The following is a 12,922-nucleotide window of genomic DNA, read 5'->3' as shown; positions in this document are numbered from 1 at the left end:
CTAATTGTTAGAGATGTTGAACATTCTTTCATATATTTGTTGACCATTTGTATTTCTTTTTCTGTGAAGTGCCTGTGCAGTTCCTTTTTCCATTTATTGATTGGGTTATTTGGGTTTTGGTGTTAAGTTTTTTGAGTTCTTTATATATCCTGGAGATTAATGTTCTATCTAAAGTGCAAGTGGCAGAGATTTTTCTCTCATTCTTTAGGCTCTCTTCACATTCTTAATGGTTTCCTTTGCTGTGAAGAAGCTTTTTAGTTTGATTCCATCCAATGTATTTATTCTTGATTTTAGTGCTTGTACTTTAGGTCTTGTTGAGGAAGTCAGCTCCTAAGCCGACATGATAGAGTGTCTACACTTTGTCTACATTTTTTTTTTTTAATAAGTGCAGAGTCTCTGGTCTAATGCCTAGGTCCTTGATCCACTTTGAGTTGAGTTTCATGCAGGGTGAGAGATAGGGGTTCAATTTCATTTTGCTACATGTGGATTTCCAGTTTTTCCAAAACTGTTTGTTGAAGAGGCTGTCTTTTCTCCAGTGTTATGTTTATGGCACCTTTGTCTAGTAGGAGATAACTGTATATATGGGTTTGTCTCTGTGTCTTCTATTCCGTTCTATTGGTCTTCATGTCTGTTTTGGTGCCAATATCATGCTGTTTTTTTTTTATATAGCTTTGTAGTATAATTTAAGGTCTAGTATTGTGAGATCTCCTGGTTCACTTTCTTATTAAGGATTGCTTTGGCTATTCTGGGCCTCTTATTTTTCCAAATGAATTTCATGACTGCTTTTTCTATTTCTATAAAGAATGTCAATGGGATTTTAATATGAATCACAATAAATCTGTATAGCGTTTTTGATATTATGGCATTTTGACAATATTAATTCTTGTCTATCCAAGAACATGGGAGATCTTTCCATCTTTTAAGTTCTTCAATTTCTTTCTTTAGTGTTCTGTTGTTTTCATTGTAGAGGTCTTTTCACCACTCTTCTTAAGTTTTTGATTGTGTTTGGATGGGCTGTTTTGTTTTGTTTATTTTTTAAGGCTGTTGTGAATCGGATAATTTTCCTAATTTCTCTTTCAGCTGATTCTTCTTTGGTATAAAGGAACACAATTGACTGATGGCTGTTAATTTTATATCCTGCTACTTTGCTAAATTTGTTTATGAGTTCTAGAAGGTTTCTCATAGAATTTTTGGGTCTTACAAATATAGGACCATGTTGTTGGCATATATTTAACTTTTTGAAGAACAGCCACTCCTTTCCAAAGCAGTGTAACCATTTTACATCCCCAATTGTAATTTCAAGGGTTTTTATTTTTGTACATCCGTACTAACACACTGTTGATTTTAGGAGAATTTAAAAAATGACAAAATCCTTTATAATTCTTTTTTCTGAATCTATTCTGTACTTTCTTTGGTTAATTTTTTAAAAGTATCATATAGGAATCAGTCATGTAACATAGATAGGAAAAGGTAAGAGAAAAGTAATAGAAATACAAGAGGAAAGATGACAAGATAAGTTGGAATCGAAAAATGCAAAAGCTGAATGCATCAAGAAAAGGATATTTTATAATTTTTATAATTCATCACAGTGTGAATCTTTATATTAAAACTTTTTCCGTTTAAAAAAAGTATCATTAAAATCATGCCCAAAGTGACATGATTTGGTTATTAAAATATTTTCTATAAATAGGTACTAAAATAAATCTTTGCTTATTAAACTAATACTCCTGGTTGGGGATGTAGCTCAAGGGTGAAGCACTTACCTAGCATGCATGAATCCTAGGTTTAATCCTTAGTACAAATAAAATTGTATACCAAACTAATACTCCTTATTAAATGGAGTAAACTTCCTCATGAGAAAACTAAAGATGTAGTCTTCACCAGTGAGCAGCACATTTTGAAATGATCTATGAAAGGACAGAACACATTTCTGAAAAACATCAGTATTATATTATTCGTCTCTACCACAGTACCTTCTCTTTTTATCTTGGTGTCCCAGTTGAAGACAATATAAGCAGAGAGGTAGTACAAAATAGAAAATGACAATACTCTGATAAGCAGGATAAAGAACCAAACAGGATTTCTATCACCAAGTCCTTACCCAGAAGTTCTCAGGAATTATTCCTTTTCTTACTACAAAGCTCCATAATTCAAACTACTTTTCTCTTCTAACTTTTTACTTAACCCACACTAATCTCTCAGTATTATCCTTTCTCAAACACTGGCTACATGATAGGGTGCATTCTTCCCAGATTTCTGCAGACAGCCTCAAAAGTACTTTTCATCAATAATGGGAAACTTAATCTGGGAGACCAGGTATCAATAAATTAATTAAGTTAAATTTTTTAAGAAACTGGAAATAGTTCCTGTAGTAATTCATGGTCTTTGATTCCTAACTTTTAACTACAGATCTATTTAATCAATTCTTGTGGTAAGTTCCAGTATCCTGAATTTTTAAAAGTGACTCTTACATAGCCAGTCTGACTATAGACTTTGGATGACTAGTAATATTTGATTTTTTATGCAGATGATAATTTGACAAACCTTGATATTCAACCTTTTACTTAGATTCCTAAGGGTGGAATTACTAAAGCATGCAAGCTCTCTCTTGCTCTCAGATCTGTCTTCACTCTCTTTTTCCCTAGTGCACATGCACAGATGCTCACACTCATACACACACTTAGTTCTTCTATAGGGGCTCAGACCCAGGAAACAGATCCTGAATCTATTCTACACTTTCCCAGCAGGTAGAAGATGCACGACACAGTTAGGATAGTAGACATGTCTTATTCATAGGTGGCAACAGCCTCCAGCTTTAGCTTTAGCCTCTAGCTGGTTCCATTTTGCCCTAGTCAGTTCTATTTAGCACATAAGTCTTTTCCATAGGCCCTTTTATATGCAGGCCAAAGAAGGCGCAGTGCCAACAGGTTGCATAAGTGGGCATGTGCTCAGAAGCAAAATATTTATAATCTTGAATAAATACACTGAGTCAGGTAGTTTCTGACCTTGACTACACACTGACCATAACGTAACTGATTCATGTCCTTAGTTACACACTAAAAATATAACAATAGCCTTTCAGAAGCCTCAGCAAGGTATCCTAACTATAGCCATTTTGGGCCTGCCCCAATACATGTGCACATACTCTTGGAGAAAAGTCAAGCAAACTCTTTCTCCTGCTACTTTCTTTCTTTTTTTTTTTTTAATTTTTTTTTAGTTGTTAATGGACCTTTATTTATATGCAAAGCTGAAAAATGAACCCAGTGCCTTACATATGCTAGGCAAGTGCTCTACCACTGAGCCACAACCCCACCCCTCTCCTGCTACTTTCTTACCTGAAGAGTCAAAGCAGGACTGTAGGCTCTTCCTTATATCATGATGGTCCTCTGTGCATCAGATTTTATAGTCTAGGCATTCCCAGCCTCTGGCCAGGAATCTCCTTCCTTAGATGGTACACAGTTCCCCTATTACATGACCATGAAATCAGAAATTGGATTCTGAACAGCTGTTTCTATTGCTTATAATATAAAGTTTCTTACTATTAATTTCTTTCTAGAAATCCTGATTTTTCTTTCCATTAGATATTTTGGAAACAATAAGGCTAATTTGAGAATTCTGGAGGTACCAGCTTCTGTCTACTTTAGTCTCGTCCTAGTACTCTACAGGCAGGTCCCAGTTAGTGAACAGCTCTAGGCTACTATTTGGACCTCCTTGATTAGGATTCTTTCATACCTATTTTAAGGTACTTGACCGAAAGCCAAAGACCTAACAAGTTAGAAAAATTTTAAATTCTTTTAACCCTATTATAAGCAAAGCATTCAGGAGACAATTTTTCTCTTTCTGCATGTCAAAATGTGATGGTTAAGGGTCTGAAACTGTGAAGACCATAAAGTCTAAAATAAATAAATAATTGCATAGCTTTCATCAGCACACCTGAGATTATAAGCATAATCTGTTCTCTTATGCTTTTGATGGTCACAGTCTTCATAACAAGTGTTTTTTGGGAAAAGGAAAATTAGAAAGAACTATTTACTTTTTGCATAGCTAAGATTACCATGCATCCTGGTTTGACCAGAACAGTCTCTAATTGGTGTAACTATTTGTAACACTTACACTTTTAGAAGTACCTTGTTTAGATGGCCCAGCATAGAAACCAACCAAATTGGTATTTAAGAAAATAAAATTTGGATAATGGAGAAAGAGAGAAACTTTCAATTTCATTTACTTTTATAAGATTCTAAGATATTTTGCAAATAGTCAAATCTTTTTTAGCATTTTTTTTTATTTATATATGACAGTGGAATGCATTACAATTCTTATTACACATATAGAGCACAATTTTTCATACTCTGGTTGTATACACAGTATATTCACACCAATTCTTGTCTTCATACTTGTACTTTGGTTAATAATATGATCATCACATTCCACCATCATTAATAACCCCATGCCCCCTCCCTTCCCCTCCAGTCCCTCTGCCCCATCTAGAGTTCATCTATTCCTCCCATGCTCCCGCTCCTGTCCCTCTATGAATCAGCCCCTTTATATCAAAGAAAACATTCAGCATTTGGTTTTGTGGGTTGGCTAATTTCACTTAGCATTATCTGTAGTATGCTGTTTTTAAGTCCTGATAGTCAAGTCTTATGCATATCATTCTGAATTATAAATAATTGCTTGCTTCCTTGCTTTAATTTCCTGATAATTTAAGAAGTTCTTTAAGTTCTGACATTTTTATTTTTTATGAGCTCCTGCTTCTTACTATATTCCCCAATGCCTGGCATAGCATAGCTTCCCAATAAGTGTTTATTGAATAATATTCATAAAAAAACACATGAGTGAGTTAAAGCATGAAAGTGATCCAAAGGACTTGTTGTTTTAAAACTGGTTTTACTTTGATTGTCTTATTAGGTATGGATGCCTTGACCTCAAAGGTTTATAACATAATCTGTAGTGAAAAATTCAACAAATAGAAAATGAGATTTGAGTCAATTAATATTGTCTCCTTTATCAAAATTTGCTGTTTCTAATTGTGAGATATGTAGGAGTGATGGCCCTGAACATTTTCTCAGACAGAAATTTAGAGAACTCTCAATACTCCCTCTCATACTTTCTCCCTGCCCTTCTTTAGGAGAGATCATAAAGAAGCATCTTCAGCTTTGTTAATCAGTATTTCCTAAATTTATTTTTTCAGATGATATCTATCAATATTTTATAACAAATATCAGCAGCCTTAATATCCAATTTATTTACATGTAATCTCGGATTCGTGGTAATCAAGAAAATCCTGAGTCATGAAGACAATGTGACGAAAATTCTTAATCTGGCCATTTTAAGATTTTCTTCAGTGAGTCATAGATAATGGAAGAGCTTTATTCTGAAGTCTTCACCAAAAATAATTGAATTGGTAACTCAAGTCAAGTATTGAAGGGTTTCAGTGTTAAGATGTCGTATGTTGGCTGATTAAGGGTATGCTGTTTCTGATATAAAAACACAAATCTTTTAAAACAAAATTTTGTTGATGAAATCCCTGAAGCATCTATTATCCCAAAAATCTTTTTAAACTTTAAATGTAGTGAGTCTATGATGCCTTTTCTCTGGAAATTCATAATGTCCTCCCAGACCTTTCCACTTCACGCCTACTTTACTATAATTCTTCTTCTGCATTATTGAGAAGATATTCAATCATATTTTAGTATGAACTAGAAGAGCAAAAAATGAATATGCCCAAACTTCTACATATTTGGGATCATTATATAGGGGACATATTGACATTTCTGACATATTTATGACGTATTTTTAAGATATCCTGTTAAGATATCTTTAAAATATCTTAAGATATTCTGTTAAGATAGATCACATTTCACTGGGTGCAGTGACGCACGCCTGTAAATGGGATGCTGAAGTAAGAAGATTCAGAGTTCAAAGCCAGCCTCAGCAAAATTGAGGCACTAAGCCAGTGAGACCCTGTCTCTAAATAAAATACAGAATAGGGCTGGGGATGTGGTTCAGTGGTCGCGTGCCCTGAGTTCAATCCCCAGTACCTGCCCCCAAAAGAAGATAGATTACATTTCACTATTTACTTGGAAGTCAATATCATGTATTTATGTACCCCATCACCATAATACCAAGATACTCAAAACACAGTATGCTAAATGTATTTTTTTTTAAATCACCTGAAGTCTTTTCCCAAACCATCACTTAATACATACTGACTATGTATTTAATGGAGAGCCAACATCATATGTTTGTTTTAAATATGCTTTTCCAGGAAAACTAGTAACATACTTTTCCAGGTTTTAATAAAATAATCTTTAAACTACTGATAATGTTGAGATAAATGACTTTAAAGACAGTTTTCTTCATTTCAGTGTTGTTATTGTGCTTCCTATCTCTGTAAAAGTAAATGCAATAGAGCATAAACATAGACAGGTGCTTCTTTTTATGTGGTTAAGAACTTGAAGCCTATGGAAGATGAGTGCCTGATAACAGTGCAGAGGATGTTTATTTCAGCTCGTATTTACAACTCCTGTTCTTTTTCATTATGTGAAACATAATGTTTTTTACTCTGTTATCATGATTGACACTCCTTTGACCTAATTCACAAAGTAGAGAATACATCTATTCATAGGGGAGGCAAGAGAAGAAAACTGTATTTATTGAGTACGTGTAATGTTCCTGGCCCTCTGCTAGGTTCCTTACATACAATAGGCCATTTAGGAGCATTCTGAGGTTCTTTCTGCTGAAACAAATGCACAAAAAGCTGAACACTTTACATATAAAATCAAGTACTCCAAACCAAATTCAGCTGAAAACTCCTCCCATTAGATTTCAGATTTTCCCCCACATAATGAGAGCTTAAATCATTTATAAGTAATGATACTTTCAGTCTATTTCTTGATTATAGTACAGTTTTCATAGATAACTTTTGATATTATCAATATAAATCTATATCAAATTCTTAATTTAGTTTTAAGCATCAAATCATGTAATATTGCATCATCATTTTTACTCTTTAGGATCCCTCTGTTTAAAAAAAAAAAAGAAAGGCATTAAGCTTTATCCCAATGTAACTACACAGATATATTTTTACCATCTACTGAAATAATTGTTAATCATTTTGCTTTTGATTGGAGTTATATTTCTGATTCAGAATTGTGGTAGCATAGAAAAATCATTCTTGGTTATGGGCATAAAGGTCCTAAAGTCCCTGGAATTTCCCAAGTGATAAAGAATGATAGCATCTTTTTTTCTTATAAGAGGGCTTTTGCTGGACCCTAGATAGCCTTAGAATAGAGGCTGGTCACCAGAAAGACACCAGACAGACTTGATTAGGAGTTTTAAGATTCTACCCCATCCTATACCTTCCAGAGACAGGAGAAGGGGGCTAAAAAGTGAGTTAATCACTAGTGGCCAGCAATTTAATCAATTATTCCTGCATAATGAAACCTCCATAAAAACCAATAAATGACAGGATTTAGAGAGCTTCTGAATTGGGGAACACATTGAGGTTCTGGGAGAGTTCCAGGCCCAGAGAAAACATGGAAGTTCCTTGCTTTATGCATCTCTTTTATTTGGCTATTCCTGAGTGTAATTATTTAAAAAACAAAAACAAAACAAACAAACAAAAAACTGATAATACTAAGTGAAGTACTTTCCTGAGTTGTGTGAGTCATTCTGGAAAATTCCCCTTGGGAGGGGTATGTTGTGAAAAACCCTCAAATTTCTAGTTAAGTCAGACAGAAGTATAGGTGACCCAGGACCTGATGCTTACAGCTGGTATCAGAAATGAGGACAGTCTTGTGAGACTGAGCCCTTAAACTTGTGGAGTCTGAGCTAGTTTACAATACAAAGCAATATTGACTAACACTTTACAATTTTATAGAATGCTTTCTCATGTATTCTAATTTGACAAAGATGAGTAATGGGAACGGTTAGAGAAATGGGGGGGGGGAACATTTTTAGTATTACTGCATTGCTTTGTTAGAGAAAATTCTACTCCCAGAAGTCACTAAGTTAAAAATGTCCATCTGAAAGTGTTGTTTTCCAGAAAATTTTGTTGTATCATCTCAAGCATCCCAATGTTGGTATATTCTATTTTCAATATATTACTTGGGAAGATGGGCACTTTGCTTTGTCCAGAGTTACTGCATACCATTCTGTATTTGGCTAGACATCTTCTCTATGTGAACAACATAGTGATGATTTATTCCAAATAAAATGAAACTCATCTTATTTGCAGTTTTCTTGACCCTTCTTAAAAGTGCCTTTATTTGGACCTGTGACATTTGAGGGAGGCCTGCCCTTTAAAAAGAGATGTTGGTTTTTTTTGTGCATACAAGCCCACCCTTCCTCTGGTTTTCCATAGCTTTTCCTAATTCCACATGTGACTGCAATAACAGACAAGAGGATCAAATGAGATGATGTATATAAAATTTCCTAAAGCAATATCAATGAAACTACAGGGATTATGATAGCTATAAAATGGTTATATTTAAATGTCAATACTTGTACCTTGCTGATCTGTTACCTTAAATCATATATTTTTCCATGTTATTCATATTTTCAGTCATCTATTTATTTGATCTCATGTATTGGAATTTCTTAAAATATGCATATTACAGGGCTGGGGTTGTGGCTCAGTGGTAGAGTACTTGCCTAGCAAGTGTGAGGCATTGGGTTCCATCCTCAGCACACCATAAAAATAAATAAATAAAATAAAGATGGTGTGTCCATCTACAACTGAAAAAAATATTTTAAAATATGCATATTATAGTAAAAGGGATATCAAAACTTAGATACTGGATGGGCTTTGTATTTTTTTCGTATGCCTAAATATTCAAGTTCTCAGACCCAGTTGTCTAGATCTTTGCAAAAATGTTCTATCTAATTCTTAGAGTATAGAAGTTCTTTATAGATAGGATTAAGTTTGTCTACATGCAACAGAAAACCTCAAATACCATAGTTTAAACACACAAAGTTTTATTCTTTCATGGAGAAGACTGGATGTTAGTGATCCCGAGTAGACAGAGCACCACGGGAAAGTCATACTGTCTTTCTGCTCCATCTTCCTCAGCACTGATTTACATTTTCAGGTCTATCCATGACCCAAAGTAGTAATGAATCTCCATCTATCACATCTGTATTTAGACATTAGGAAGATGGAAAGCAAGGTGGCAAAAAAAGGGCTGGGGTGGGGAACTTTGATGGATGTCTTTTCCCTTAAAAAGACAGCTGTCCCTGAAATCTACACATTTTGGTTTACAATTCATTGGCCAGAATTTAGTCAAATGCCACACTTAGCTTTAAGAAGGGCTGAAAAATAGTTTTTCCACTTAACGTATTGCCCAATTCTGTTGCTGTGGGGGGTTGGGTGGAGTAGAGGCAACTCATAGTCTCTGCCAGAAATCATTTTTTAGACAGCTATAAATAAGGAAAATATCTATTTAAGCATAATAAATTGAGTTGAGTAATTTGACATGTTGCAAGAAACTTTATAGTGGAGATTCAAGCAGTGAACCTTCTCTGAACACTGGATTAACAACAGGATGATGTGAATGTACTTGGGCTGGCTGTGAAAACTCAAAGAGAGCCCAGGTCTAAGGTGGTAGGGTTTTGTGCCTTGAGAAAAGTGTGTACCTTGTCAACTGAGGACCTTCCTGCCCTTCCCCTCTGGCAGCAAGTAGAGGAATTCCCAGTGCCAGAGTGTTAATAGATCTTGGCTCACCCCAGTTGTTTCTTTTGTGCTTTTAATAGAATTATTAACAATAGAATAGTTTTTATAAAATGTCATTTAAACTGTATGTGAATTACATACTTGTTACCAAATTATGAACTTGTTTTCCTAACAGTTTCATATAACATTATGGAAATCAATAATCAGAAGTATTGCATCTGTTTCTAGCAGTCATTCATTGTTGCTAGATAATAATTAATGAATATATGCATTACTAAAATATTTGATGCATTGAAAAATCATAAAAATGAGCTATTTAAAACTTATTTTAAGCCAGATGTGGTGATACCACCTGTAGTTCCAGCTACACTCAGGAGACTGAGGAGAAGGATTATTTGAGCCCAGGAGTCCAAGATTAGCCTGGCAATGAGACCCTGTCTCAAAACAAACACATTTTTTTTTTCATTTTAGTCTTCACAGAATAATAAATGTAAGCAGTGATTCTCTGAAGCAATGGCTGAGTTAAATATTAAATATGTAGATATTTCAGAACTAATGCTGTGGGTGTGTTGTTACCAAGACATGAACTTTTAGCTTTCTGTCTTTTGGAACACCAGATTTAACTAAACATTACTTTCCAGTGAAGGTGCCCAGTGAACTAAGGAATACAGTTTTGGAGCAGAATTTTGATCTATACAGTGATTAAATTCCTGACCTAATTAGTACCATGCTCTGATTAATATCATATAAAATACATGCAGACAGAATTAATAGGCACTTTCCCAGTCCTAGAAATTTTAAAGGTCATTAAATCTATGAAAGATATTCATGATAAAATAATACTTTTTTTTTTTTTACTACCAGAGTGGGAAAGCTTAAAAACATCAATAATATTCGGTGTTGGCAAGTATATGGAAGAAAGAACAGGTTAACTAACCTGTATTTGTATATATTATTGGTGAGAGTTTAAAAGGATGCATTTGAGGGCTCCTCTTGCAGAAATTTTTAAAATTTAAAATGTGTATAAATCTGGGTTGTGGTAGTGGCTCAGTGGTAGAGCACTTGCCTAGCATGTGTTATGCACTGGGTTTGATCCTCAGCACAACATAAAATAAATAAATAAAATAAAGGTATTGTGTCCATCTACAACTAAAAGAAAATAAAAATAATAAGATGTGTACAAATCCTTCAACTTAGTAATTCTACTTCTGAATAGCAGTCCTACAGGAGTATTTGCACATTCCTGAATATTGAAAAATTAAGAATAAATTGTGAATTATAAATAAACTATAGTAGATGCATTAACTTTCTCAAATCATATCTGAAGTAGGGGACAGTGTCTTGTGGGAGAAGGGACTAGTGTAAATGATAGTGTTTAATTGATGAAACCAAGCTAGCTTTGATGAAATATGTTTAATTATTGAAAGCCTTATTTCTGTGGTTTTTCCTCAGAGAAAAATATTCCCTACCCCCAACTTTTGTGGGATACCTTTTCTCAGACAGTCTAAAAAACCAAAGCTATTAATATAGGAATTATTATGTTTATATATAGACCATGGGTTAAAAAGTCAAAATCATTTGTATTATAAGTGACAGCTTAAAATTTTATCCAGGTTGGCTTAAACTTCCAAAAAAGGAATTTTATTGATGCATTATATGAAAAGTCAGGAACAGGTCTTCAAGTTTTATCCAGGATTTGAATAGCATGACTAAGCAACAGTTTCTCTGCTTTCCATTTCTTAGCTCCATTTCCCATTTCAGCTCCATCCTAATAGCCTCTCCTCATCATCCCAGCTCTATATTCTACCAGGTTCAAGCCTAGCAAAGAAAAATATGTATGGGGCTCTTTCCTAAAAGACCCAATAGCAATCGTATTACATCTTCACTTTCCTCTGAATGGGTTATATTCTCTTTCTTGAATCAAAGCCTACTTACTGATTGGCTCAGAGCTAAATAAATCATGTAGGGAACAACTTCACCAGTTGTTGGTGAACTTCAACTTCACATGGACCAAGTGTGGGGAAAAGGATGATCATACGGAGAAGCATAAATGAGTACTAGGCATAAAAAAGTCACTGACCTGAAGATATCTAGTTAGTGTAAAACATATCACCTAGGATTATGAACAAAGCTCTGAGACTATATGGGTATGTCTAACTAAAACTGTCTGTTGGAGGTTAACATTGGGGAGCAGAAAGAAACCAGTTTTATGATCACTGACCCCTTAAACTGGCAGAGCCAGAAGAACCCTCTTTAATCATCAGTCCTTTTCATCTCTCAGAAATGAAAGTTCAGAGAAACCATGTAACTTTCTTGAGACCACACACCAAGTTTGTGGTAGAGGTAGGACAGATCATCTATCTTCCAGCCTAATATTCTTTTCAGTAATAAATAATAATGATAATAATAGCAGCTAATATTTATTGAATATTTGCTATATGCCAGGGAATTTGCTAAGCATTACACATGCAAAATCTCATTTAATCATCACAGCTGTCTTGTTTCTAGTTTATTGGAAATTGAGGCAGAGGGGCTTGTTCAGTTACCTTAAGAAGCTTCCCTCATCCTTTTCCAAATGCTCTTATTTTGGACTGCAAACAGGCCTCTCTCCCAAGGCCAGCCAGTACTGGTTTATAGTTTTGCCTCAGGTACAAAAAATGGAATGAGTGAAGAATGCCCTGGTCAAAGAACCTGTTATGTGTCCTCTCACATAGATTTTACTAGATTCTAGGATTTATAATAAATTTAAACCTTACATTGTGAAAGGCAGTTTTTAATTTCTCAATTTCTTGATGCATGTTTAAACAGGCACTTCCAGAGAGTCAATGCAAAACATCCCACATCATCTACAAATCAATGAAATACTTTTAATCAACGATCAAGAATTTCTCCCACGCCATATAATGGATCAGCATTGGAAATTCTATGTGGAATGTGAGGAACTAACATTCTAAAGCTTTGTTGTTTTCAACAATTTTTTAGGTATTTGTTCATATTATCAACAAACCTTTTTCTTTTATCTGTGTGGTAGGCCTACTAGTTGCACTTCACTAGTTGCTACTTAAGATGTATATTTACTGTTATAATAAAACTATAACTTTTCACATGTTATGGTATGTTTAATACTTTTTTTGCCATTTTGGCATTTCTGTATTGGCTATCTGGCTTCCCTTTTACTAACAAACTGAAAACTAACCTTCCTATAGGTACTTCTACCTTTGCATAAACAACAGATGGTCTTTAAGGAAA

General features: G+C 34.4%; 1 protein-coding gene across 1 annotated transcript in view; it reads left to right on the top strand.

Annotated features, from left to right (window-relative positions):
- Positions 1-12,627, top strand: part of Ankrd31 (ankyrin repeat domain 31) — a 196,902-nt gene extending 184,275 nt beyond the window's left edge. Inside the window, 2 exon segments of the mRNA XM_076857689.2 lie at positions 4,122-4,191; positions 12,480-12,627. Coding sequence (XP_076713804.2) covers positions 4,122-4,191; positions 12,480-12,627 — 218 coding nt within the window.
- Positions 12,628-12,922: the final 295 nt, after the last annotated feature.

The sequence above is a fragment of the Callospermophilus lateralis genome, chromosome 5 (genome assembly GCF_048772815.1).
Source record: "Callospermophilus lateralis isolate mCalLat2 chromosome 5, mCalLat2.hap1, whole genome shotgun sequence".
Classification (NCBI taxonomy): domain Eukaryota; kingdom Metazoa; phylum Chordata; class Mammalia; order Rodentia; family Sciuridae; genus Callospermophilus; species Callospermophilus lateralis.
Note: the sequence above shows the minus strand (reverse complement) of the source record. Positions and strands in the feature narration are given on the sequence as shown.